We start from the raw sequence: 26,337 nt of genomic DNA on the forward strand, positions 1-26,337 counted from the left end.
ATATAGACATTTTGATTCAATTATTTTGTGTTCGAAAGTTAATCGTATGTCGTTTTATGGTTCGTAATGTGATTGACCTTTACAGTATACAGGCACATGAGAGTTATTAAACATGACACCATGTGATATTAATATATTATAATAAGACTATTCGTCTTCAATCCTCCCACGAAACGAAATAATTAACACTATTAATTTCCAATCTAAAATCACGTACCACTGCGACTGTATTGAAATACTATTTTATATACACCCGGAAAATTCAACCTACGTAAGCTTAGTATTTACTCATGATTATTAATTTATAATAATTATTATTTCGGAATCCAAGTAGTGCAATTAATTTAAAACTGATAACAATCCTATCAAATATCAGTTCATAACCTCTCATTCTTACAATTTTTTTTTTTTTTTTTTTTTAAATAGGTACAAAACATATTTTCAACTATATTATCTACAAAGTATACAGAGTGATTCACCATTCACATTAATGAAGGTATTCAAAATCTGATTTTTGGAATCTTTAAATATGCCCTAAGATCATATTTTCGAATTATTGAGATTTTTGTACCGCTTAAGGAGTATCCTGTAGCAATACAAACTTTTGTTTATCAAATGAGAACCCACTTTTTTACTGTAAATTATTTAGTGGATAATTATTTTGAGTATTTTGATGTACCTATCGAAGTGGCAAAAAACATCCAAAAAATTAGAAAATATGGTCTTTGAGTATATTTAAAGATTCCAAAATTTAGATTTTGAATATAACTTCATTATTAAAGGAGAAAGGGGAGCGAATGCTTGGTACCCTGTATATATTATATTATTAAATGAATAAAGGGCCTCTGATAAGTGATTCGCGGTTTTTTTAAGTCAGATAAGAATTAACAACTATGCACACCAACAGCTAATCGAAAGGGGAAAAATAGTCTAATTAGTAAGATTTTTAATTTTCTATCACTATAATTTTTTTTTTATATTTTAATTTTTGTAGTAAACGACAATAGATACGTCACACAAAAATAATTAAGTGAATGTGTGTTTTTTTTTGTTTTTCAATGAATTTTTAATGTTTATTGGTGAATTTCCCGACGCACATCGGTGTTAATCTATGTATAGATGGAATCTCCACGTACCTACACAGTTTTTCCACGAATCGCGTTGGTATGGAACAGAACACGGCACCGGTCCTTTCGCTTCCATTATACCTGTATCAGTCACAGAACACGGCACCGGGCCAATGATAAGATAATAATTATATTAATATTATCTAACAAGTCATAATAATAATAGTATGATTTTATATTTGGAATTCATGAAAACACATTATACTGGTACTCCTCGTGTAAATCGGAAGTTATTGTACGACGGCGTACAATATTATAGAAGCATAAGTATTAGCACAAAATGATAATATTTTTATGGCGGAGAAATAATTGTAAATACAAAATAATGATATTGCATAATATTAATTATTATATAATACAAAGAGTAGATAAATATAACGCAAGACTAGAACGTTTTGTTTCAGATTACCATAAACAAAAAAAAAAAATACTAGGACAACTTTTTAGTTATTAGGTGTTGTTCTGGATTTCTTAACAAAACAAGGAATGTATTTTATTGGTTAATTGTTTTACAGTATGTTTTTCTTTAGACATAACATTTCGGATGACTATATTGTCTTGATCTTCAACGTTGGCGTACGGGATCTCTGATAATACATTTGATCGGCACCTAAGTGGAATACAAAATAAATACAACGGTCGACACTAATAACATTGAAAAACTAACAAAAATTAAAAGAAAATGTGATGATTCGCGTAAAGACAGTTTCCGTCAAATCAATTTTATTTTATCTGGGGACCTGTAATTATCATAACTTTATTTTGCATTTTAAAGGTTTTGCATTTTCATACTACATGGTAAAGCTAGTTTTTCGGTGTATTTTCGTTGACCTTTTAGCTTTTAGACGCCTAAGACTTGTGAACAACATCATGCAGCGATCAATGGGAGACGAACACAAAACGCATCCAACACACTACCAGTTTGACGCAACGAGTAGGTATATATAACAATTTATTTATATATTTATTAGTTATGTACCTAAAATATATATACAATAAATTGTATATACCCGTGCGTGGGTGCGACCGGACGTCCGCTATTGATTTCAACCTGCGTTTCCGGTAGCAATTACGATTTATTTATTTTAATAGCCGACGTTGTGCTCCAAAATGTATTCTGATGTACCTAGTTTGCGCTCTAAAAGGACTCAATAAAACTTGAAGAACGTTCACTTGATAATATTATAGGCATGCGCTACTTAATACTTATATATTTTATATAGTCTAGGTAAAAGAAACGGAACACTGAGCACAGAAATGAGTCAATATCAATTTACCATAAATCGTAACTATCATATTAAAAATGTAGGTACTTAGGGTTATTCCTTTTTACTTTAATTATTATATGAATTGTCGACTGTCGTATGAACACAAACTATAATGATATGTTGAGTAGTATTCTAATATCTTCTTACAGTGTGTCCGTGATTTCACGTAATTAAGTTACTAATTTAAAAATTGAGAATTTTTCTAATAATAGTATATAGTAGTGCAAACGATTGATACTTTAAGCAATTATTAAGAATTTGAAAAACTGCAGAGTGCAAAACCGCGATTTAATCAACGATCTGAATTATTTTACCTCAGCCTGAAATAAAATATAATAATTTTCAAACATTTTGTACGTTGACTCACATTTGTAAAGGATAATTATTTGAAAAAAAAAATTAATCAATTTTAGCAATACCATTGTAAATAGTAAATTTGAAACATTTAGGTATAAATTAATATGAAGCTGCTTATGTTTAATTCGTTATTCGTCAATAATCAATGAAATACTTATCGGAAAACGATAATAATAATTATTAGTTTGATGAATTATTAAATTTTTATGATTTGTTTATTTTATAAGTTAACACACTGTTATTACTATATGAATTAAACTAAGTACTGCAGAATAATATTTTGATTAATTGTTAAATATTTTTATTGAACTCAGTACCTACCTACATCACTTTTGTCAAATCAAAATAATATATTATAATATTAAACGATATCTATTAACTATTATAGGTATTACAAATTAATAACGCAATTTACAAGAGACCTAATTTAAGTTGTCTCTTTCTCTTTATGTATTTGGTTAGAAATATTTTAATGCATTTAAGTATACCGTACTATAGTCCGAGTCTGTACTGTATGTCACGAGAGAATAATCACTTGTCACACATCACAAATGATTCGATTGGCGCGTCGAGAACCACATGATCGTCGAAAAGTTGGTGAGAGATGTGCAACACTGACGAGAATCGGTCGACGGACTGATTATTCTCTCTCGTGGTACAGTAACAGAGTACCTATTTACAATTTATCTACTATGTCGAATCTGAAATCGCGTATTATTGTATATTGAAAATAGAAAACGTTTAACATTTTGATAAACAAAATATGTATTTTATATCTGATGGTTCTATAATAACAATTAAGAGGACGTCGCACCCGCATGTGTTGTCTCCGTCTTACACACGTACGACATAGGAAATGTTCGTTCGCTAGTTTCAATAGGGTATTGTCAGTTTTGATATTAGAGTGAATCCATCTATTATCAAACTTTTAGGTAGCAACATTATCTGTGTTCTCTCGTTGGTTTTTTACGATATTTCAATTTTTAAGTGAGTTATGGGTATGTAAATTATGAATATTTTAAAATGTTCATAACTCACTTAAAAATTAAAATATCGTAAAAAACCAACAAGAGAACACAGATAATATTGCTACCTAAAAGTTTGATAATAGGTGGATTCACTCTAATATCAAAACTAGCGAACGAACATTTCCTATGTCGTACGTGTGTAAGACAAAGACAACACATACGAGTGCGACGTCTTCTTAACAGATATGTATTTTAAATTTCTAACCAAAATGTCGAAATCGTTTTATAATATCAACGCTTGACGTTTATATGTCGTCCGGACTGAAGAATAATTGAAAACGTTTTGTGATACAGGTAAGCACTAAGCAGTAAGCTTCTCATAAATCTAACAAACAGTATATGTATATATAGTGTTATCTGCAGAGTACCGATAACATCATATTATGATTTTTAATATTTGACGGCATTGTAAACGATGACTCACGACCATTTCCGTCCTGTGTTCAAAGATTATACAAAATATATTATAGTAAATTAAATAGTTTATTTTGGTATGAACTTGAAACCTATTTTTTCCTTGTACGAATTCCAGATAACTTAGATATACCGTAAGCATACAGAAATAATTGAAAAACAAAATCAATACCTATCTTCATTGTATACTATAATAACTTTAAAAAAAATTAAATAAGTCAATACCAACAATTAATTTTTTCTAATTCTATTTGTATTTAGCATTTCTGTATCAGTGCCGGATAATATGCAGTGGAATTGGATTACCTATTATGTATATTAGTAATACGGTTAAGCTTCACCTAAAAACCGTTCAGTTTTTATTCTAACGCCATTTTTTTTTTTTATTTGACGCAATAGAAATTCTGAAATTTAAGCATCAATATAGATTATTGAACCGATCATTTATCTACGGTAATACCAAATCCTTAAATAATAATCACATAATTAATAAGACGTGTGGTGTGTGCATGTGGTGCACCACGAGTAAATCGAAATATATTCTTACAAAAACTATAATAGCTCAGAATCATAATATATATATATATATTTAAATGAATGTAGTCAATGTAGAACACCAATAATATTTCCCAATTATTATTTAAAGGTAAAATATTCTCTATATATTCAGACTTAAAATCAGGGCCGTAGCCATTTTCCAATAAATAATAAATAAAATAATAAAATATAGTTGGTATAAATTATGTATGCATAACAAAAAAAAAAATAATAATAATAATAATAAATTGATTATAACATTATTATTATTTTTGTAATTATAGGACATTTTAGCAAGAAATCAATGCTCATGTAAAGAAAAAAAATTAGACATTATATGAATAATAATATTATTTTATTTTTTGTAATTACTCAGACAAGCGTTTTTCGATAGCTGATTTAGACAGTCGATACCAAAATCAATAATCATCAACAGATAAGCACAAAAGTGATCTAATAGCCTTACTTTATCTTTACAATACGGAACGTAATTCTAGAACACTGGCTAAAATATTGAAGGAAAATAGACACAATTTTAGTCGAAAATATGGTGGGCGGAAATGGAAACCAACCTTTTTTTTGTGGTTGAAAATGGTCAGAGGAGGAAAATGGTATCTCATTTTGGAGGAAAATAGATCTTCCCAAAATCAGAACTATATTACTAAAATTACTATTTTAAGTGATATCGAGGAATTTAAAACTAGCGCATGACGTCATTAGACTACAAACCACACGATTATTTAACTTAACGGCCGCATCTATTTCTCTCCAATAATGTAATACTAATTTCTTCAGCATAGGTGAGAAATTTATATAGTACGTTTTTTGTTAAGTATTGTATTTAACACATATAAAGTATAATACCTAAGTTATCATGACTTAGTCAGGAAAACTTTATAAAAAATAATAATAAAAAAAAAAAAAACACAAAATAAATGGCAAGATAATATTATTTATTTTTTCATATTATGATTAGTATCTACAAATAATATCCCTCTAAATACAGTACACAACATTACAACACTGATTTCGACTATAAATGTCGGTAATTTATGATCAAATGATTAAATGAATTTTAATAACAGGAGGAAAATAATAGACATAATTTTTTATAAGAAACATGTTTGATGAAAAATTAAAACTAACCTTTTCTTTGGAGGATTTCCACTCGGCCATCGTTATGTGTACAAGTTAAAAACTACACTCAATGAATTACTAATTTAAAAATGCTTGGTAGAAAAATAGATTATTAGCTAAAAATCAAAAACTAAATATTAAGCCTTTTCAACAAGGGAGATCCTTAACATTTGATTTTTTGTTACTGATTAATTGTCTTGTCACCAAAATTATATAAGGACATAAGGTAAATTTTTTATAGGTAGAAACGTGAAATTTGGCACAAAAGTATAGTGCTAAGTGAAAAATCTAAAAAATTGAAATTTTCTAAAAAAAATTATGCTACTTTAGGAAGGTTATAGTTTTAATTGCATAAAGTGACTTTAATATTAGTGATCATTCTTATGATCACTGTATTGATTTATTGTGTCCTAACGTCCTAAACGATACCTATAGGTATTGTCTGCATAACATGTCATTACTGTCGTAATCTTGTGATTTGTTGGTAATACGCACGATTTAATATATATATATATATATATATATATATCTTAAATCGTGGTAATACGTTTATTTATTATTTAAATATTATCATAATAATTTGTAACAAATATACTGATTAACCAATTTAACATTTAGATCAAACTATAACTTTTTTTACGATCTGTTAGATTCTGAACGAAGTGATGAATGTATTGATTTTACAATGATGTGTGTGTTTTTTTTTTGTGTCTGTGTACAGCATAACTAGTCGAAATAATGCTTCGATTTCAAACTTTGGGGGTGGTTTCCGATGTAAAATTGAAGATCCTTGGTGCATTATAGAGGTCAAAAGTAAACATTTTCCGACAGTTTTCAAAAAAATCGAGAAAAACAAAAAAAAAATGACAGAAAAACGGGAATTTTTACGCAAAATCAGTTTTCGACCAAATCGATTTTTTTATATGGTTGTAATTCAAAAAATAATCACTTTAAATACTTGAAATTTTCACCAAATGTTAATGTTAGTGTTCTCTATATACAGTTTAATTTTCAAAAATTTTTGACTTTTTTTGAGTTATTTATAGACCACTGAAATTTACACTTTTTTTGAGCATTTTTTTTTGAAGTGTCGGTAAAAAAATGTTGGACGACCAAAAAAACTTGAAAATTTAATACAAGGTTCCTTATGAGTTTTTCTTATTGTAGCTAAAAAAAATTAAAAATCGTAAGTCACAATTTTTTTTAATAAGCTTTTATAGTTCAAAATTTTACGAAATCTGTCGAAAACGCGAAAATTCGCAAGTAATTTTGAAGTTGAAAAATCATAAAATTTTTTGCGTTTATAACTAAGGATTAAAAATACAACACTAAGTTCTCCATAAGTTTTCCTTCAAGTAGCTATAGAGAAAACTCGAAGTATCATTATAGAAAAAATATTAAGTGCGTTTGAATTTTAAATTTTTACGAAATAGCGTAACGATAACGATTTATCCTGAAACGATTTTAAATATTTGTTATTATTCAAAAAGTATAAGTCCTAGATACTTGAAAATTTTACCAGTTATTAGGATTGGTATTTTCTTTACATGATTAAATTTTCAAAATATTTTGACTTTTTTGGAGATATTTATAGACGACTGAAATTTTCAATTTGTCTGAAAATTTTTTTTTGAAGTGTCGATAAAATTTTTTTGGCCCGATCAAAATACTTGAAAATTTAATACAAAGTTCCTCATAAGTTATTCTTAAAGTGATTAAAAAATTATAAGAATACATAGGCACAATTTTTTTTTATAAGCGTTTATAGTTCAAATTTTTACGAAATCTGTCGAAAATGTGAAAATTTGCAAGTAATTTTGAAGCTGAAAAATCATAAAATTGTTTGTGTTTATAACTAAAGATTAAGAATACATCACTAAGTTTTCCATAAGTTTTACTTCAAGTAGCTATAGAGAAAACTCGAAGTATCATTATAGAAAAAATTTTAAGTGCGTTTGAATTTTAAATTTTTACGAAATAGCGTAACGATAACGATTTATCCTGAAACGATTTTAAATATTTGTTATTATTCAAAAAGTATGAGTCCTAGATACTTGAAAATTTTACCATTTATTAAGATTGGCATTTTCTTTACATGATTTAATTTTCAAAATATTTTGACTTTTTTTGAGATATTTATAGACAACTGAAATTTTCAATATTTCTGAAAATTTTTTTGGAAGGGTCGATAAATTTTTTTTGGCCCTATCAAAATACTTGAAAATTGAATACAAAGTTCCTCATAAGTTATTCTTATAGTAATCAAAAAATTATAAAAATACATAGGCACAATTTTTTTTATTAGCATTTGAAGTTCAAATATTGACTTAATACTAAAAATTACAGCAATGTTCAAATTATCTTAGATAGAAATTCATAAAAATTTTTCTTTTTTGATCTAAGATTTGAAAATTTAATACAAGGCTCCTATCATATTTTTACAACAGCAGTTGAATAATAAAAGAAATGCGTAGTCACAAATTTTTTTTATAAGCATTTAAAATTCAAATTTTGACTAAATACATAAAAATTACGGCAATGTTCAAATTATCTTAGATAGAAATTCATAAAAGTTTTTCTTTTTAAATCTAAGATTTGAAAATTTAATACAAGGCTCCTATCATATTTTTACAATAGCAGTTGAAAAATAAAATAAATATAAATGAATAATATTTTTTAAATGCATTCAAAGTTTGAATTTTGACAAAATACATAAAAATCACGAAAATTCTCAAATTATTTTAAATTAGAAATTCAAAAAGTATTTTTCTTTTATATCTAAGATTTGAAAATTTTATACAAGGCTCCTAATATATTTTCACAATAGCAGTTGAAAAATAAAAGAAATATAGAGTCACAAATTTTTTTTATAATCATTTACAGTTCAAATTTTGACTAAATCCATAAAAAATACGGCAATGTTCAAATTATCTTAGATAGAAATTCATAAAATATTTTCCTTTTATTTCTAAGATTTGAAAATTTAATACAAGGTTCCTAATATATTTTTACAATAGCAGTTGAAAAATAAAAGAAATGAATATTCACATTTTTTTTTTTTTTATTATTTTTAAAAGAAATTTACAATCTATACCTTAGGCACAATGAGTAAATGTGAAACAGAATATATATAAGGTATCAAAACAATTAATATTAATAATAAAAAGAGTTTACAATAAATTAAATTTTACAAGCATTTAAATTTTAATTTTGACAACATACGTAAAAATCACGAAAATTCGCAAATTATTTTAAGCAAGAAATTCATAAAATATTTTCTTTTTAAATCTAAGATTTGAAAATTTTTAGTAATCTATAATATATTCTAGACAGATAAACCGTCTCCGTTCAGAATCGTTTTTCGTATACAATGATATACCTATCATTGCATTCAAATTTAATCCCATCCATTACAGTAACCTACTGTACAGCAGAGCGACATCCACGACTTACCCGCTTTTTTTTTTTTTACATGTAAAACGTAAATTTGTTATTTACAATCTTAAAAAAAAATTATCAATACTTTAGAATTTTGTTTTCTACATGAAATTTACTATATTTATATTCTAAGTCATAGGTAGGTATTTCATGAAAGTGAGATTTTGTAAATGTTACGAATCAAAAAACATTCCATTCCATGGTTTAAACATGATTAATAGCTATTATGTTTATTAAACATAGGATTTTAAAAATTTTTTTTACCTTTTAAAGCTTTACTTTACCAGTTTCGAGGAATATATGAGAATATGAAGTTTACATTTTTAGTGCGCAAAGACGACGGCGTCACATTTTCAGTGTCGCTCGATCGTCCGGTTCGGCCGTCGGCGGCAAAGTATACTTACGGTAAACAACTTCTGAAAACGTCAATGTACTCGGCGGCTTTCCCTTGTTTCCACCCCTCAGCCACCAGTCGTGCAGTTTTCCGCGTCGTAAAACAAATGCCGCGACGAAAAATTGATTTCCCCGCAGCCTTGTAGGTACCTACACATATAAGCGTATATTCATACTATCATATATTATTATATTTTGTGTAAGCCACACACACCGTAGAGGTACCTATACACAAAACAGTTAAAGGTACGCACATACATATATTATTATTATCATTTATTTTATATTAAAATTAATATTAAAAAGATTATTGTTAGACCTTTCACTGAGAAAAACTCATGTAGAGGACCAGGGTAGTATTATTATTAATATTATTATTGTAAAACGTACCTATATTATACTGACCTATAAGTCCACAAAATCATTCCGAAAAAACAGCATTTGTGTTTATACTTTATTGTATTGCATTCATAGCATTTTTGGTTTCAAAGCACATCAAATTTTATAATACACCTATACTTAATAATACACATTAATGAAAACCATGTAATTCATGCAAAATGTTTAATTCTCGAGGACATAATATCAATCTGTCTAGGTATATTATAGTTTCATAATTCTATATTATATTGTATAAATGTCAAATTCCGATCGAGTGTATCCCTCCCTGCAGGTGTTCACCCCCCCCCCCCCATCAATTAATAGAATTAAAAATTCTTAAGGTGCAAACTATAGATTGTTTATGTTTTATATCATTACATCGTATACATATTATGTACATCGTAAAATATCAAACAGAATGTGGGGTGGTACGTTCTGTATTGTTTTTTTTAAAGACATATTTTTTTTTACTTTTTACATGTTAAAAAAAATATGACTTCTTATTTGAAAAATTCCTAGTATCATCCCTGATTTTTTCTATGAATGGGTCCTATTGGAGTGTTTTCTGAAACTGCCGAATATATACTATCATATTAACGAACAGCACAACAACTTATAATCGATCTCGATCGCACAATCCATTTGGAGTGTATACGACTTGACCCAATCAACTCATAGTCCCGGACAACTTGGCGAACAAATAAGTATATCTCACGTGACGCCATCTATGCGGTTTGATTGGTGACTTTTTAAAAAATATTCAACGGAACTATATTCACCTGCAGACCGTGTTGGAGCTTGTGTTGTTTATTTTTTTTCCCGTCGGAGTCGTGTAGTACAGCTAGCATACTATGTATAAGTTTTATATATTGTACATTTTTACCTATCATAGGCACATTAAATTAACCTAACCTATAGATATTAAATATTTTGAAAAATAAGTACTTTCGAATCAGTGATCAGTGGATAGCATTTAGGGATTTTACATTTGAAATTTAGAATTTTCAAAGGATGAGCAAAGAGCAAAGAATATTATTTATCAATTATAACTTACAACTGCCGAAAGTTTTTACGATTGCAATTACTGCCTGTTGGAATTTTGGAATCGTTTCTTAGTTCTTATTAAAAAAGTACATTATTTTAAATTAGGTACCACTCGTATTAGTGTATTACGAATAATATCGGTAATTGTTTTATAAAAAATGTGATATGATATTGATACCTATATGTATTTAAGTTTAAAAAAATAGCGTTAGTTATAAGCTCACACATTTTATTTTATTTCGTTCACAATTTTTCCAATTTACATATTTTGGAGTGAAATCGTTTAATATTAAATATAAAGATTTACATATTTGATTCCTGAATAAATAACAAACATGCACTTGACACGTGTTTACGCGCTTAACCATAAATTAACGCAGAAAACATAAGCAGCTGGTGCATTATATATTTATTTATATTATTAATTGCTAAGTTGATTTAGATCATATTAGTATCTCGAAACCTTTACCAAATTCTTTTCTGCAGCAGTCGATAAATCATGTTTTTAATATAAATTGTATTATAAAATCCTTGATTGTTATTATTGTGTTTTCCTAAAACCACACGATCGCCATGTATGTTATATTATGAATTATGATGATAAGCAGCAGTGGTTTGGAGAGGGGATCGATATAGGGCATCATCCCCCCTACCGGCAATGTTTTTTTTTTATTATTCAAATAATTTGACCTAAAGTCACCGGCGCCTCAAAGGCCACAGCAGCTGTCTCCTCGCTGTAAACAACGACGACAATGCTATTAACATGCAGCCATGCAGGTTAGTACGCAATACAGTATAGTAATTCACAGTAATGCCTATTTGTAAGTAAAAAAAAATATACAATATTATCGTCAAGCATAAGGTCGGCTGAGTCGAGCTATAATTATTGGGAAATAAGTAATATAAAGTAATATCGATTACGGGGCCCCGAGTTCGGAGAGCAGGTTTGCCAGTGATGACGACTCCCCCCCGCCCCCTCGCCAAGGTACACACGATTTTTTATGAGTATATCGAGTCCACGGACGTATATTACAGTATACAAAATGTATACACCAACCAATGCTGAAAGAGTTTGTAGATCGACTTTCCCAGGTATTGCCTCTTCCGATATCATCAAACTACATAATAAATTATATAGGTGTAGGACATAGGTATATATACCTATAATGGGTAGGTAACCTGTAATGGTTACTGTATCTGCTACAGGTATAATAATAATAATAGTTAATAGCGGTCGAGGTGTGTCCGGCGCTAAACCGGACCCACCCCCTCGCCAACCAAGCTTTATAGACTCATCGATGGCGATTCTGTATAGCCAGCTGGCAGCTGCAGTGATGATGTTATAAATTATAATACATCATAATGGTATGATGTTGAACTGTATAGAAAATGAACCATTGAAGTCAATGGTACAATTTTAAAACTTCGTCCGACTGCTCGCGACGCGGTAAAGATGGATTGGACGTGTTATATTATCTAATATTGAGTTGCCGATATTATCTAATAGGTATCTATAATAGGCAATAGCCAATATCGAGATATAGGTACTATACTATCAGCAGCATTCTCTGATTTTTTATTTTAAAAGGCGATAGAACAATTGATTGAAAAGTTTACAATGTTGATGTGCAATAACAATGGAACACACATTAAACATATATTACATCGCAATAAACATTATCTTTATTGCGGTTAAATAAATTTAAAAAAAAAGTTATTGTAATTTATTAAAGTTAGGTATACACTATTCAGTGTGATCACGATTTAACATAATATACCTATACTTCGGTCAGATGACCTTGAATTTGATTTTGGCTTTTATTTATTTTTTTTACTGCATAAGGACTATATACTTACACGAATATAGTTTTGAACTGAAGACTGAAATTTATCTAGGTACTCTTTTTCTTACCTCAAAAATTGACTGATTGAAAATGAGTTAAAGTTTCAACAAATCATATATAAAATTTGTGCAATTGAAGGTTGACAGTTGAAAAATGTGATACATATCTATATAGTCAAATGTTAGATAGAAACAGCGTGATATCTAATATCTAACTTCTTGTCTATACATTATACAATAGCGATGTTTGCCACTTACAGATTACATTTGCATATGAAAACACTGATATAATATAGAGTATCTGTTGTTTGTGTTATTTGGGATACTAAAAAAAATATCACGAGGAGATGGGGATCTACCTCTCCCTCGCTAGAACATCTATGATGCCCAAAATAAATATAACATATAAATGTAGGCATATTTAATATAGTTATACTCGTACTTGCTCCTATTCAAGTAATACACTAAATTCAGTGGCGTAATTAGAAATTTGTCTTAGGGGGGGATAAACATTTTTTTCTACACAAAATACTTAGATTTTCAAGTACAATATCTGGGAAAACTATTTTATCAAAAATTCTTAAACTAATATATATATGTACACAAAATGTATTAATAAATGTGCTTTAAAATTCTACACAATTTAGTACCTATACAATATTATGATAATTTCTTAAAAATGTAAATTTTGAATATATTAGAATCAAAATTTACTTTTAAATTAAATAATAATTTATAGATTTCTTGATATTAATTATATTTAATATATTTCGTCGTGATGTCAGCACGATAAAACATATAATTCCATAAGCTTCAAATTAATATATAAATACACACATTATATAGGCTCTGGGGGGGATATATCCCTCTCATCCCCCCCTTAATTACGCCCCTGACACTAATAATATCCATGCTTGAAGATCACTAGCAAAAAACAAATTTCGGACAGAAATATCGGGATTTTGGCTCCTTCGGTATTAAATCATCGTATAATGGTCCTAAGTATTTTATTTATTGGTTAAATCTCAAGTGATTTAGCCAGAGTTCAAAACATTTAAGGTTGATTGACCATTTTATTGATCTAACTAATATGCTTCAATCGCTAATTAAATTTAAAAAAAAAATGTAAACATCCCAATAAATAATCCATGACAAATTGTTACACTTCGAAACATAATAGACATTGAGGTCTGTGCAAGTATCAGATTTTCAGCAGAGTTGGTCATATTTTATGCCATCTATGATCTCTATGATGGTAACAATATATTTAGTTATTTTCCTTAAATTATAAGTAAAAACATATAGACCACACAATAAAACAGTAATAAGCAATTATTAGCGGTGTGTACTAGTTGCGGTCACCCCTCAAAAAGGTTACATACTAGTTGCGGTCACTCAAATAATAATAACTAGGTAAGTATACTAAATAATATAATATAGTTTATACTTTATATAATTATTTTAATTTAGAAAAATGTATCAATCAACATTTTCCTTCCCATTTATATAGAAAATATAACATACTTGGGAATGTCTAAACACACTATTATTTATTGTGTAGGTATGGTTAAAAATGTTGATACTTTGTTTAAATTATTCGAATATTCAAAACTATGATCGGAGTATACAATTTAATCTATTTTATTTATAAACGCTGTGTACATTATATCGAAAAATATGTTTATCGTATAATATAAATTTCGCCTATAATTGGAGTATAATAAAGCTATGACCGCAATTAAGATATTACCTAAATTGGCGTGACCGCAACTGTTATATCTGTTTATCTCAAAAATCGTCATGACCGCAACTAGTATGCAGCCATCATCAATCTGTTGCGGTTACCCCGTGATATGTGCATTGTGCAGTGCAAGACGTATAGTACAATAAATTGAACTAACTGATGCATATAGCTAATGATAAACCAAAAAAATGCCCCGGTTAATAAAATCGTGTAAAAAATTAAATTGTACATTTGTTTAAACAGAAGCATGGTTATATTGGTTATATTGGCGACGAACGTTTAAAACTTTATTTTTACTCAAAGTTGTTTTTATATATAGCTTATCGCTTATAAATTTAAATCTTGCCCATAACACAATACAATATAATATGTAATAATGTACTTACGAAAGAAACGTACAACCTAATATAACCCTTGGTAAAAATGTAATATGTAGAAATGTCTAATTGTTTAATTCATAATAAATCGTTTGAATGTATATAAATGTATAATTATGTCATATTATATGCTTTTAATAATGGCCCATTAAATACATGGATTATTTTTAAATTTATATTATACTACCTATATTTTAATTTGAAATGAAAATAATTAAAAATAATTTATAGTTCAGTTACTTTTTCTATTACTAAGTCCAAGTCGTAGGAGCCTCATGATACTACTGCCCAGGGCCTCATAAAGTGTTTTGCCCTGTTAATGGTAAGTGGGGATATTTTACTGCGACTTTTGTTCCGTTTACTTAACAGTTTCCATCATATACCTGATAGTGAAGATCCATTAGTATATCACTCATATAATCAAATTAACATGTGTGTTTATGTTGGCTATAATCAAGTTTCATATAAGAATCCTAGTATATTGTAAATGAATATAACGGCTGAAAAATCTAAAAAAAATTATGAAGTTCAATTTGTACACTGATCACAAAAACCAAATTTGGTTTTAGACGCAATTGTTGATCAATGTCACAATTTCAAAATTGATACGCAGTAACAGCATCTAATAAATTAAATATTGATGATCCCGAAAAACCGGACTTTATATGAAAAACAAATTTATAGCGTTGAAATTTGATTTGAGATTGAATATCTGGATTGTAGAATTTCGTCCATTTGGCTACGTGCATGGTGTTCCGTTGTCAGTCAACTGACCTGACCGCGCCCTACACACAACGCGCGTCATCACTCATCATGGTCGTCTTCGTCTTCAAACATGTTTCAACTAGACAAGGATATCAAACATGTTATAGTGATCATCAAATCACATTATAATAAATGATAAACAAACAATAACAATAAAATATATTGGTATTTACAACAGACGTATAATAGACACTTATAAAACTCTTCCACGGTGAAAAACGGTGCGTTAACGCGCACTAAAATCAAGACGTATATATTATTTAGTATTTACATAAGTTTATAAAGACGTCACACACTATAGACGTAAGCACCAGTTAATGGTATTAATTGGTAATAATTAATAATTTTGCACCGGTTGTTACTCCGCCGATCGGCGACGAATTAGCGTTCGTGATATTGACACTTACGTCATTCGTGTGCCTGACCGAGCTGCGGGAAAGCGTAAAATGTTATTATTATTATTATCATTATTATTATATATTGTGCACTGACGCGGCGAGCGGGCGCCGGATATACAAAAAACGGCAGTGACAGCTTGCCGTCGCGCACGTGGAAAAACCGCCGCCGCCAAACGTTCGACCATAAAGGTAACGTCGACGTCGTCGTCTTCCAAGTTCCGGTTCGGTGCAATCGTAATAATACGATGAGAAAGAAATACACACGTGTCGTACGTGTAAACAACAAGAATCATTTAATTTAAGTGTAGTTACCTCTATACTCATCATCAATTCGTAAACTTAATTGAAAATGTTTTACATTATACAAAACATCTGCAGGTACATGATTTCTCGAGATTTTACGTTTTTCAATGACAGCATACATTTTGAATTGTATACCTACTTCGAACAGGTATAATTAACGTATTATAATAGCTTGATACATTTAAATCGAATTTCAAACGAGTAACAATTTGGTTTTGGTTTGGAGCAAATATTTTTGTCCATTGCAGATACTCCGTTCTCGCATCAAGACTTTTAGCCTTAAAATTAATCGATGTCATTTTTAAAAAAAAAATAGAAGGCTAAAAAGTGATATCGTCAGGAATTCGCTAAAATATAACTTAAAAAAATAAGTTTTTGCAACGATATCGAAGTATGTAAAAATAATATTTTCAAAATAAGTGAAAACTTCTAGACACTGATAAATGGATCGCCCTGTACAGTGCACACTACATTATTATTTAAGTAAGTTAACATGCGTTGTCGAGCGCATTTTACTCACTCACACACTAATAATAAATTACTTTACACGGTTTTAACCGATAATAACGATATCTGTCCATATAGCCATATATACTCGTGAATATATGTAATTATACATATAGTGATGGATAGATAGGCCGCACATACGTTACTAATTTACTATAATATTATTACCTATGTTGTATGTATTATATCGGTTGTGCGTGTTCACCGAAACGTGTGCGTTGTAGTGCGTAGTTGTTTGTAGAGAGAAGAAGAAAAGATACTTTGATCCCCAGACATTTCAATTGTTATCAACAATCGCGATATTGACTATCAATAGACGTCAGACGCTATAGTTTTTTTTTTTTTTTTTGTTATTAAAAGTTTATTATATGAGAAGAACGTGTGTGTATAATATTATACACTTGCGTTAAAAATCGGCCTACATTATTATTATTATGTTATGCGATAATATACGTATTGTGTTGTACCAATAACCCATAGAAACGTGCGGTGTGCATTTAATATTTAAAATATTAATAATGAGTGTTAAAAAACCATGTGTGCACTTGGTTAAGAAAAACACAACGCCGGAGTAATGTCACGAACAAAAAGTCAAGGTAAAGTAATCCGATTGATGAGATAACATTTAAATTATAAAAACTAAAAATACTCAATAAGTTTCCATTTTCTGACAATATTATGATTTATGTTCTCGACGAAAAATATTATGTAAATCGATATGAACAATGAAAATTTAGGTAGGCACACTTTTTCATTTTATATTTACGCATATTATAATACATCGTACGTCTACCTATATTTAGATGATGCCCCACTTCAAAACTGAAACAACTCAAAAAAAAGAATATGAGTTTTCTATACTGATTCTCTATTATGTAACGTAAAGCAAATAAATTATAATATTGAAAATGTTCTCTCGTAGACAATACTTTAACTATATTTTATAGCGTTATTGAACGAACTTAAATCGTTATAGGATTGTGTATTTTATGGTATGGTGTTCATAACATGGATTTGTTATAACTCAATAGTTGTTTCAGTTCTGAACTGCGCGGGGCGTCGATATATACGGTAAAATTAAAAGCGCGTTATTCATGGTAATATGTATATATAATTTAATTCTAGACGGCATAAGCATGCAAGTTCGACGAGGGTTCAAATTAGCAACAGATGAATACATTATATATTTATGTGGCAGTATAATATTAAATAATAATAATATATAAAAGGTACATCCTAAAGTTTACAAGTTAGCACTTAGCATAATATTTTCTATATAATATAACAAAAACCGTATACGTAACAAGGTTGAATGTTAATATTATAATATGATGGTTAGTGGTTACCCTTAATTAGTTGTTTCATTTTCACTAATGTATCCATGTATTTTTTTTTTATAAGACTTAAATTAATAAAATTAATGGTAAACTAATTATTAGTAATTAATTATAAATCCAGTAATGATTACTTAATAACTATTATGAGCTATTAAAATAAATGTCTTTGATCAAGTCGTTTAAATTTATATTAAAACTTTTTTTTTATTACAATTTAATAAATACATTCCATAGTTGTTATGATGTATTGATGTATCATAATAAATCGTATACCACCGATTACTTAATTCATAAAATGTTATCAAAATACCTTAAATAGGTACCTTCAATACAGTTTTGAGAAATAAAAATTAAAAATATAAAATATATTAAAAAATATTTTGTGATAAAGTAGGTATGAACACATCGTCCTGGAGTTTTACCGTTTAAATTAAAATAGTTAATATGACTAGTATGGGTGACTAAATCAGCTGGATGAAGAAGAAGAAACTAAAAATGTTATGAGCATTGAAGTCTTCAAATCATATACACGTTAATAAGTTAAATTTAATAGTCCAAATTTGATGTACCGTATTCAAAAAAAGTAAAGAACGAATTGGGGTTCACCATGAAAAATTCACCCCTGAACGATTTACCATTAATTACTATTTAGAAAGATCTAAAATTAATAAACACATATGAAATTAATTTTGAACTTAAAAAACAAAACAAAATAAAAGCACTATAATAATATATGGTATAAAACTAGTTCTATATAATAATGTAACATTTTTATATACTTTTACAAGAGCAAAGGCCTTTGGAATACCAGGGGGTTCCAGACCCGGTAAACTCTTTAGTCTGGCCCTAGAAAGTATACTTTACAATTTTAGATGATAAATATTATTATATAAAAAAAAAATTATAATAGTAGGTATATATTATATTATAAATTATAATGTATAAGTATATTTCTTGCTCGATTAAAAAAGAAAGCGACTATGCAATCACCAGGATTAAAAATATATGAACAAATAGTGAGAAATTCTATAGTTAATTGATGGTAATTTTTTAATTTAAAATTATTTCTCTATATATATCTTATATAATTGTATGAACACACCTGTGTAGAGCAATAAGCGAGCTATATTAAACTAATTCATATAACATGGAATCATAACTTAATATATGTGTATATATAATATACATTACCAAGCATCTAATTGACTTAATTATTATTTTTATTTTTATTAATAAATATTTCTAATTTTAAGTTAAAAATATTGAATAATAAGAGCAACTAAAAAATCGGTTCAAAATGTAAAGAAAAAATAATTTCAACAGTACATACCGGATCAGGAAAATCTTCTTCGTTGTACACATCAATTTTATTGTAGATTACTGTAACGAAGGTAACCATCATTACTCAGTACTCACCAGTCAAATGGAATGACTAAATAGACGAAACACGTAGGTAACACATACAAGGAGAAATTCACCTGATATTATTATTATTATTATTACATACATATCTTTTTTTTTAATCGCCACACGACATCACATTATGTTTTTAAAATACATTACCTTCCACACATTTTGTTTTTTGAAATGTAACATTTACTGCAGACATCAATATTTATAAAAAGTTCGTAAACCGCCGAGTTTTGTACAATATTATAGGGGTCTATCGTGTGTGGTACGGTATTTGGCCGTAGCCACTAAATATGTGTACACACACACACACACACACACACACGAACGCACGCACGCACACACACACACACACACACACAACCAATAATCTGTTTTCGAGGGTCATAAAAAAAACATAATAATATTATTATTGCCCAATCCGATATAATACACAATAATACGTATATACAATATTGCAGAGTGCGAACAGCTCTAACGGTAGTTATATTGGCATAATATACTTTAGTTAAAATGATAGGTACTCAGTATTATATTATAATTTGCGTGTAAAATAATTAAAAATTACATTAATATGAAAAAAAAAACCATATTATACTACACAATCGTTAATCACAGTATTATCAAATACATATTGTGTTGAAAAATATATTATTACATTTCAATTATAGGGTGCTGTTTTTAAAAGAAATTATAAATAAAAATATAATTTCGCACCACTTCAATAGCAATTTTTTCAATTTAATACAGGTCAGATATTATTATATACATACCTTTCAAGCGCCATAAATAGTATTATTATATTTTTAAAGTACTTTGTTTCCACGCATTTTGTTTTGTACCCACAAGTAGTTGCAGTTTTTGTACAGTAATCAATAGGTACCCGAGTGATCGTGTATTTTAAACTTTTGTGTATTGGCTTAAATTTGATTAGGCATACGACATATAGGTCATAGGTGCCTATAATACTATAACTTACAAATCCAAAAATATATTTATTGGAATTAAAATATAATACATAACATAATAACTTAGACAATATTTTACATTGTTTAAGTATTATAAGAAATGAAATAATTGCATAAATAATCAAACTCTAAGTAGGAATCTTGAAAATGATATTATAATAATATGTATATTGTATGTTGCATATTGTATATATATGTGTGTGTATATTTTTTTTAGATATTTAGACAATTTAGTTTAATACATAAATGGTGAAATTATACCCAAAACAATTTTGAAGAAAATAATATTATATATTAATATAAAGTAAAATTTAATAGTGATATAACTACGACAATTAATCATCCTTTTCTTGTACATTATTTACGTTATTCACGCAATTTGATTGTTTAATGTTTAAAGTCATAACTATATGCCTACATGGTCACAGAAAAGTTGGATAAACTTATCCTATTTAATTATAAATGTTTTTGAATAAGTTTATTTTTGTCTATATATATCATAACCAGGAGAGACAAAATATTTGCCCTTTGATCGAGTCTATAGCTGTGTTATACACAATAATATATATTGTTACAATTAGTTTAATTACGTTATTCGTTGTAAACAAAAATATAATATATTATTAACTTAAACATGTTGCAAAATGCATAATGATCTACTACAACTTGTATTTACACACAAATCACAAAAATGCATAAAACTTATCACAAATTATGTTTCGCGTGAGTTCACAAACACGCATTATAAAATAATATGCGTCGACTATTAAAAGCAATCGAACAGTTTTAATTTCAGGTTTAAGAGATATATTTACCTTAATACCTTAACATTATTTATACAGGTACTTACGTATTTCAAGTCGAACAGTTAAGAGAATTCGAGTATAGTTGGCAAAAACAATATTTAATATTATTATATCATATGGTATAATATGGAAAACAATAATCGCACAAACGTGGTAACAGTTTACAGTAACATAATATGTTTATTTCGTTTTTGTCTTTTACAAAAGTCAATAATATAATAAGGGTTATAATAAATTAATCCAATAACTATATATGCAGCCTAAATCATATAATTTTTAACATTATGCAAAAACCATCCCAAATGTTTTGTGTTTTTTAATTCCATAAAAAATAACCAAAGGTACATAATAATATAATCGATATTTTGTTTCGATACATATCCCGCGTAGTTTTAGTAGACAACATATTTTTTTTTCCTTAACTATGGTAGAGTCTTCTGAAATAACATAAAAATAAACGAGTTATTTTAACAAACAATAATAATATTCGAAATCGAATTATATAATAATAAAATAACATGTACCTATATCGCGGGGAAGGGGGATAAAATTAACATAAAAAACATAATAGTACAATAATAATGATAATGACAATAGTAATGTTAACAACACTTTTTATAATAGAAAATAATAACGTAGTGGAGGACTGTATGCACAACACTGCAAGAGGACCGAACCGCAACGTGTGCATAAAATAATAATAATAATAATAATAATAATAATAAAAAAGTCTATATTATAATATAATATGGTTTGATGGTTTTTCGAACGACCACGATTATCTCGATTATCAGTGAATTATGCGTATCCGGTTATAGTACACACAATATACGGCACGATATTATTATTATTACTGTAATAATCGCATATTATAATAATAATAATATTATAATGTAGTTGGATCGATCGTTTTCGAACGTCCGTTTGACGTCGAATATCGTATAATATGATGACTGCTGCAGTTGTCTCATTGCAGGCGGAAACGTCATGTCCACACATCACGAATCGGATATAATAGAACGACACCGACCCTCGAGAAGTGCAGAGGGTGTTTGAACGATAATATTGTGTGCTCGTCGGGACAGGACAGAAAAAGTCGTTTTCTAGGCGTGAAATAATCCAAACATCGTTCACATCACACGAGAAGACAGGTAGATATTAAAATCGTAACGAAGGCAAACGACATCGATAATATTATACCTAACACTATTATGGCACGGCCACATTATTCTGAATTTTCTCTGATAATGATGGCAATTATGATATTATCCGTTATAATATTATGGCAAATCTCGTGAGCGATGTTCGAGAATATATAGTCGTCGGCGAGAACAACGTAAAAAACAAATTTGAAAAACATTATGATTAAAAAAAAAAAAAGCGCGGGTGGTGCCGCCGAACAACCACCAACAAACCTGCAGTAGAGACAAAACGGAAGAAAAAAAAATGTTTTTCCAAAGACACCTGAAATTACACTGTCCACTGTATCATGGTCGAGCCGATTTGTGTGTACGCACCTTATCATATTGTCAATACCGTAATGGCACAACGCTTATATTATAATATATTATGTATCTCGCGGGAAGTGTTCTCTACTCAAACTTTAAATTTACGTATCTATACAGTATATATAGATTGTGATAAAATAATGTATAATTAATAATATCATAAGCTATAGTAGGTTGATTATTATTTTATTTTTTCACGATTTCGCGAAGCTACGGAGGAATATAATGGTGGGTGGCTTTATAGTTATTATCTTTTTCTCGTGTTAAGGTCAAACACGCACTACGGTATCGTAATAAAATACATCATTATTTGACATAATATTAACGTGTAACAAATACAATATATTATACTCGATCACAGTGACAGAAAACTCAGTTTTTGAATATATTATATAATTAGGTAGGTATATAAATTCATCATACTATTGGTCCGTGTAACAGTTGAGCCTAAATTCCGCTTTGAAAAGTAAAAAATATTAAAACAATAAAAAAAATTATGACCATAAAAAAAAAAACATATATGAAATTATAATGATAATAATGATTAATAAACTAATAATCGCAGGCCGCAATGACCCGCGTTTGCGATAATGTCGCGTGAGGTTTTGTTAACGGAGGAAGCTCTAACGTATAGTATTATCTCAAACATAATAATAATATTATTATAATATGACCGGACCTAATAATAATATTCATTATAATATTAAAATAACATAATGTATAGGAAGACTACGCTCGTACAAAATATAATAATATCGATAGGAATAATAATAATAATAATATAGTAATGGTACAAACAAAACGGACAACAACTAATATTAGTAGGATAAAAAAACTGTTGCAGGCTCTGTCTCGTCTAAAACAAAATGATAATAATAATAATAATAATAATATTTAGCGCACAGCTTTAAAAACTTGTATCATTGCTCTATCTTGTCATCAGCAACACAGCTGATACGAAATAATATTATTCAACTATAATAATATACAAACGGAATCAGAAAACAAAACTAAACAATATAATAATAATAATAATAAAAACAAAATGTAAACAAAACTGCCGGCGACGGACTTTTTAAACACGCTGATTCGCTCGCCATTTATATTTTATATAATAATAATATTATATATATATATATATATGTATGTAAAAAAAAAATATGCTATCGATAATATTTTATACAGTTATATAATATAATAATTTATTCATAAAATCATGATATAATAATAATAATTTAATGGTGCATTTTACAACATTATTAACTGTTAATTAATAAGGCACAACGACTTAAACACTATTATAATGTAAATCATACGATTATAAAACATCGAAACAAGACCGCCGTCGTCGTCGCGGTTTGTTTTCTTCTCTTGGCTTGGCGTTTGGAGGAAGAACTCGCGCGCGTATGATGACGAATGGTCACTAGGACGACACACCATCACGCCGGATGATGATGACGATATCAAAACCCGCTCGAAACCGATCAAAACGTCTTCCCTGGCACCAAATCGCAGTAAAATATAAATCCACATAAATATTACAGTTTCTCGAGGCCAACCATTTCTTCGACTGTCCATGCCCGAAATAAATAAAAATGTCGTTGTCGGTCGCGTGAAACACACCGACCACACACGCAGGCGGCGCGGTTTTTGTTCGACATAATAATAATAATAATAATAATAATAATATACGTTAATACACAACAATAGCATCATTCATAATATTGTTTTGATTTAGTTACAAAGTAATAAGTATATAGTTATCGTTTTAAACAGGACATCGAGTTACACCGTTTTTACACGCCAGGTGTGTGTGTGTTTTTTTTTTTGTAAAACGTGTCGCGAGAAGACGAATGTTATGCAAATCGGGAATTTCGTTTTCGACATTATAATTGACTCGTTGAGTGTCCGAGAAAAAAAAAACGGTAAATTCTACTATTCACATTTAAGCCACAAATTTTGTTGTTGCACAATAACGTGTGATAATAATACATCAAAATATAATATCGTTATAGGTACCGTGTATTACCATCGTCATCGTATCACAGATATAGTGAGTTAAAAATATTAATTTTGTATCCGACAGGGATGAGGTGAATGGAGGTAAGGGAGAATGTTTGAAAGGCACACCCGCCGTTGTTGGTGCGCTCAAACCAAACATAATATTTTTATTATTTATAATATACTTTTTTTTTAAATTTAAAACGATATTTTATGACACGGCGGCGGCGATGATGATGATCACTCCTCATCACCACTGGTTGTAGGTATTGTAATCACCGTAGTACTGGCCCGGACCGTAGTTGTGGTGATGACTGGGCCTGGATATGTGCTCGGTAGAGCAGCACGAGTGAAAACGGTTGTATCCGCCAGCGTACGACTGTTCCCGGTTACTGTTGTTGACGCCACTGCTGCCGTTGCTACTACTGCCTCCACCACCGTTGTCGTTGCCATTGTAGTACTGATTCGATGGCAGTGGCGGCTGTTGTTGTTGTTGTTGTTGTTGCTGGTAATGCATCCGATCGTACGACCTGTAGTAATCCTGTTGGTGGTTCTGGTACTGCTGGTTTTGGTGATGGTATTCTTGGTGATACCGCTGCTGTTGGGCGTGATGATGATGGTTCCGGTTGTACGGGTCTTGATGGTGGTACGGAGGCACCTGGTGCCTGCCCACCGCGGCACCAGTCACCTCGTAACCCACGTACTGTTGGGCGGCCACGGCAGCAGCCGCTGCCGCTGCTGCGGCCGCCGTTCTGGTCTGCTTGTTGCGCCTATTCTGGCCACCGCCGCGCTGGGCGCGTCCACGCCTGTTTTGTTGCCGCGGCGGTTCAAACGACGCCGCCACCGCGTGCTGTTCGTCGTGTCGCTGCTGCGACGTGCCGGCGCCGGACTGTTGCTGCTGCGCAGCGGAGGCGGCGGCCGATGCCGACCGTCCCGCCGACTGGCATTCGTTGATGGCCGTGTCTTTCGGCGGTTCGTAGTACTCGTGCTGCGAGAACCTGCCTATCTCGGTGGACCCGAAGGCCTGATGAAAGTTTGGCAACCGGCCGTTGGACTCCCTTCCCTCGCACGTCAGATCGCCGACGAGTTTGCCGTTGGCGCCCGAGCCCGCCACACCTCCACCTCCACCGCCCCCATCTGCACAAGCGTCGGACCGGTTACCGTGATCGACGACTTCGTCGTTTATGATGGTCGAGAGCCAGTCTATGGACTCCTCCTGTGAAATCGGCATGGAAAAAAAAAATGG

The 26,337-nt window shown here is 29.8% G+C and overlaps 1 protein-coding gene and 1 long non-coding RNA gene across 2 annotated transcripts in view; both read right to left on the reverse strand.

Annotated features, from left to right (window-relative positions):
- Positions 1–1,579: 1,579 nt before the first annotated feature.
- On the reverse strand, positions 1,580–19,830 carry LOC149058849 (uncharacterized). The gene is made up of 3 exons (XR_016190548.1): positions 19,729–19,830; positions 9,711–9,849; positions 1,580–1,737 (listed from the first exon to the last, which is right to left on the reverse strand). It is a non-coding gene; the product is annotated as an uncharacterized LOC149058849 (long non-coding RNA).
- Positions 19,831–21,742: 1,912 nt separating this feature from the next.
- The window catches only part of LOC107172713 (uncharacterized), a 67,216-nt gene continuing 62,621 nt past the window's right edge, over positions 21,743–26,337 (reverse strand). Inside the window, exon 7 of the mRNA XM_089219460.1 lies at positions 21,743–26,307. Coding sequence (XP_089075586.1) covers positions 25,342–26,307 — 966 coding nt within the window. The 3' untranslated portion in view covers positions 21,743–25,341. The remainder of the gene's footprint in view (positions 26,308–26,337) is intronic.

Source organism: Diuraphis noxia, unplaced genomic scaffold (genome assembly GCF_037042655.1).
Source record: "Diuraphis noxia isolate RWA-SAM2 unplaced genomic scaffold, SU_Dnox_SAM2 contig0002, whole genome shotgun sequence".
NCBI classification, from domain to species: domain Eukaryota; kingdom Metazoa; phylum Arthropoda; class Insecta; order Hemiptera; family Aphididae; genus Diuraphis; species Diuraphis noxia.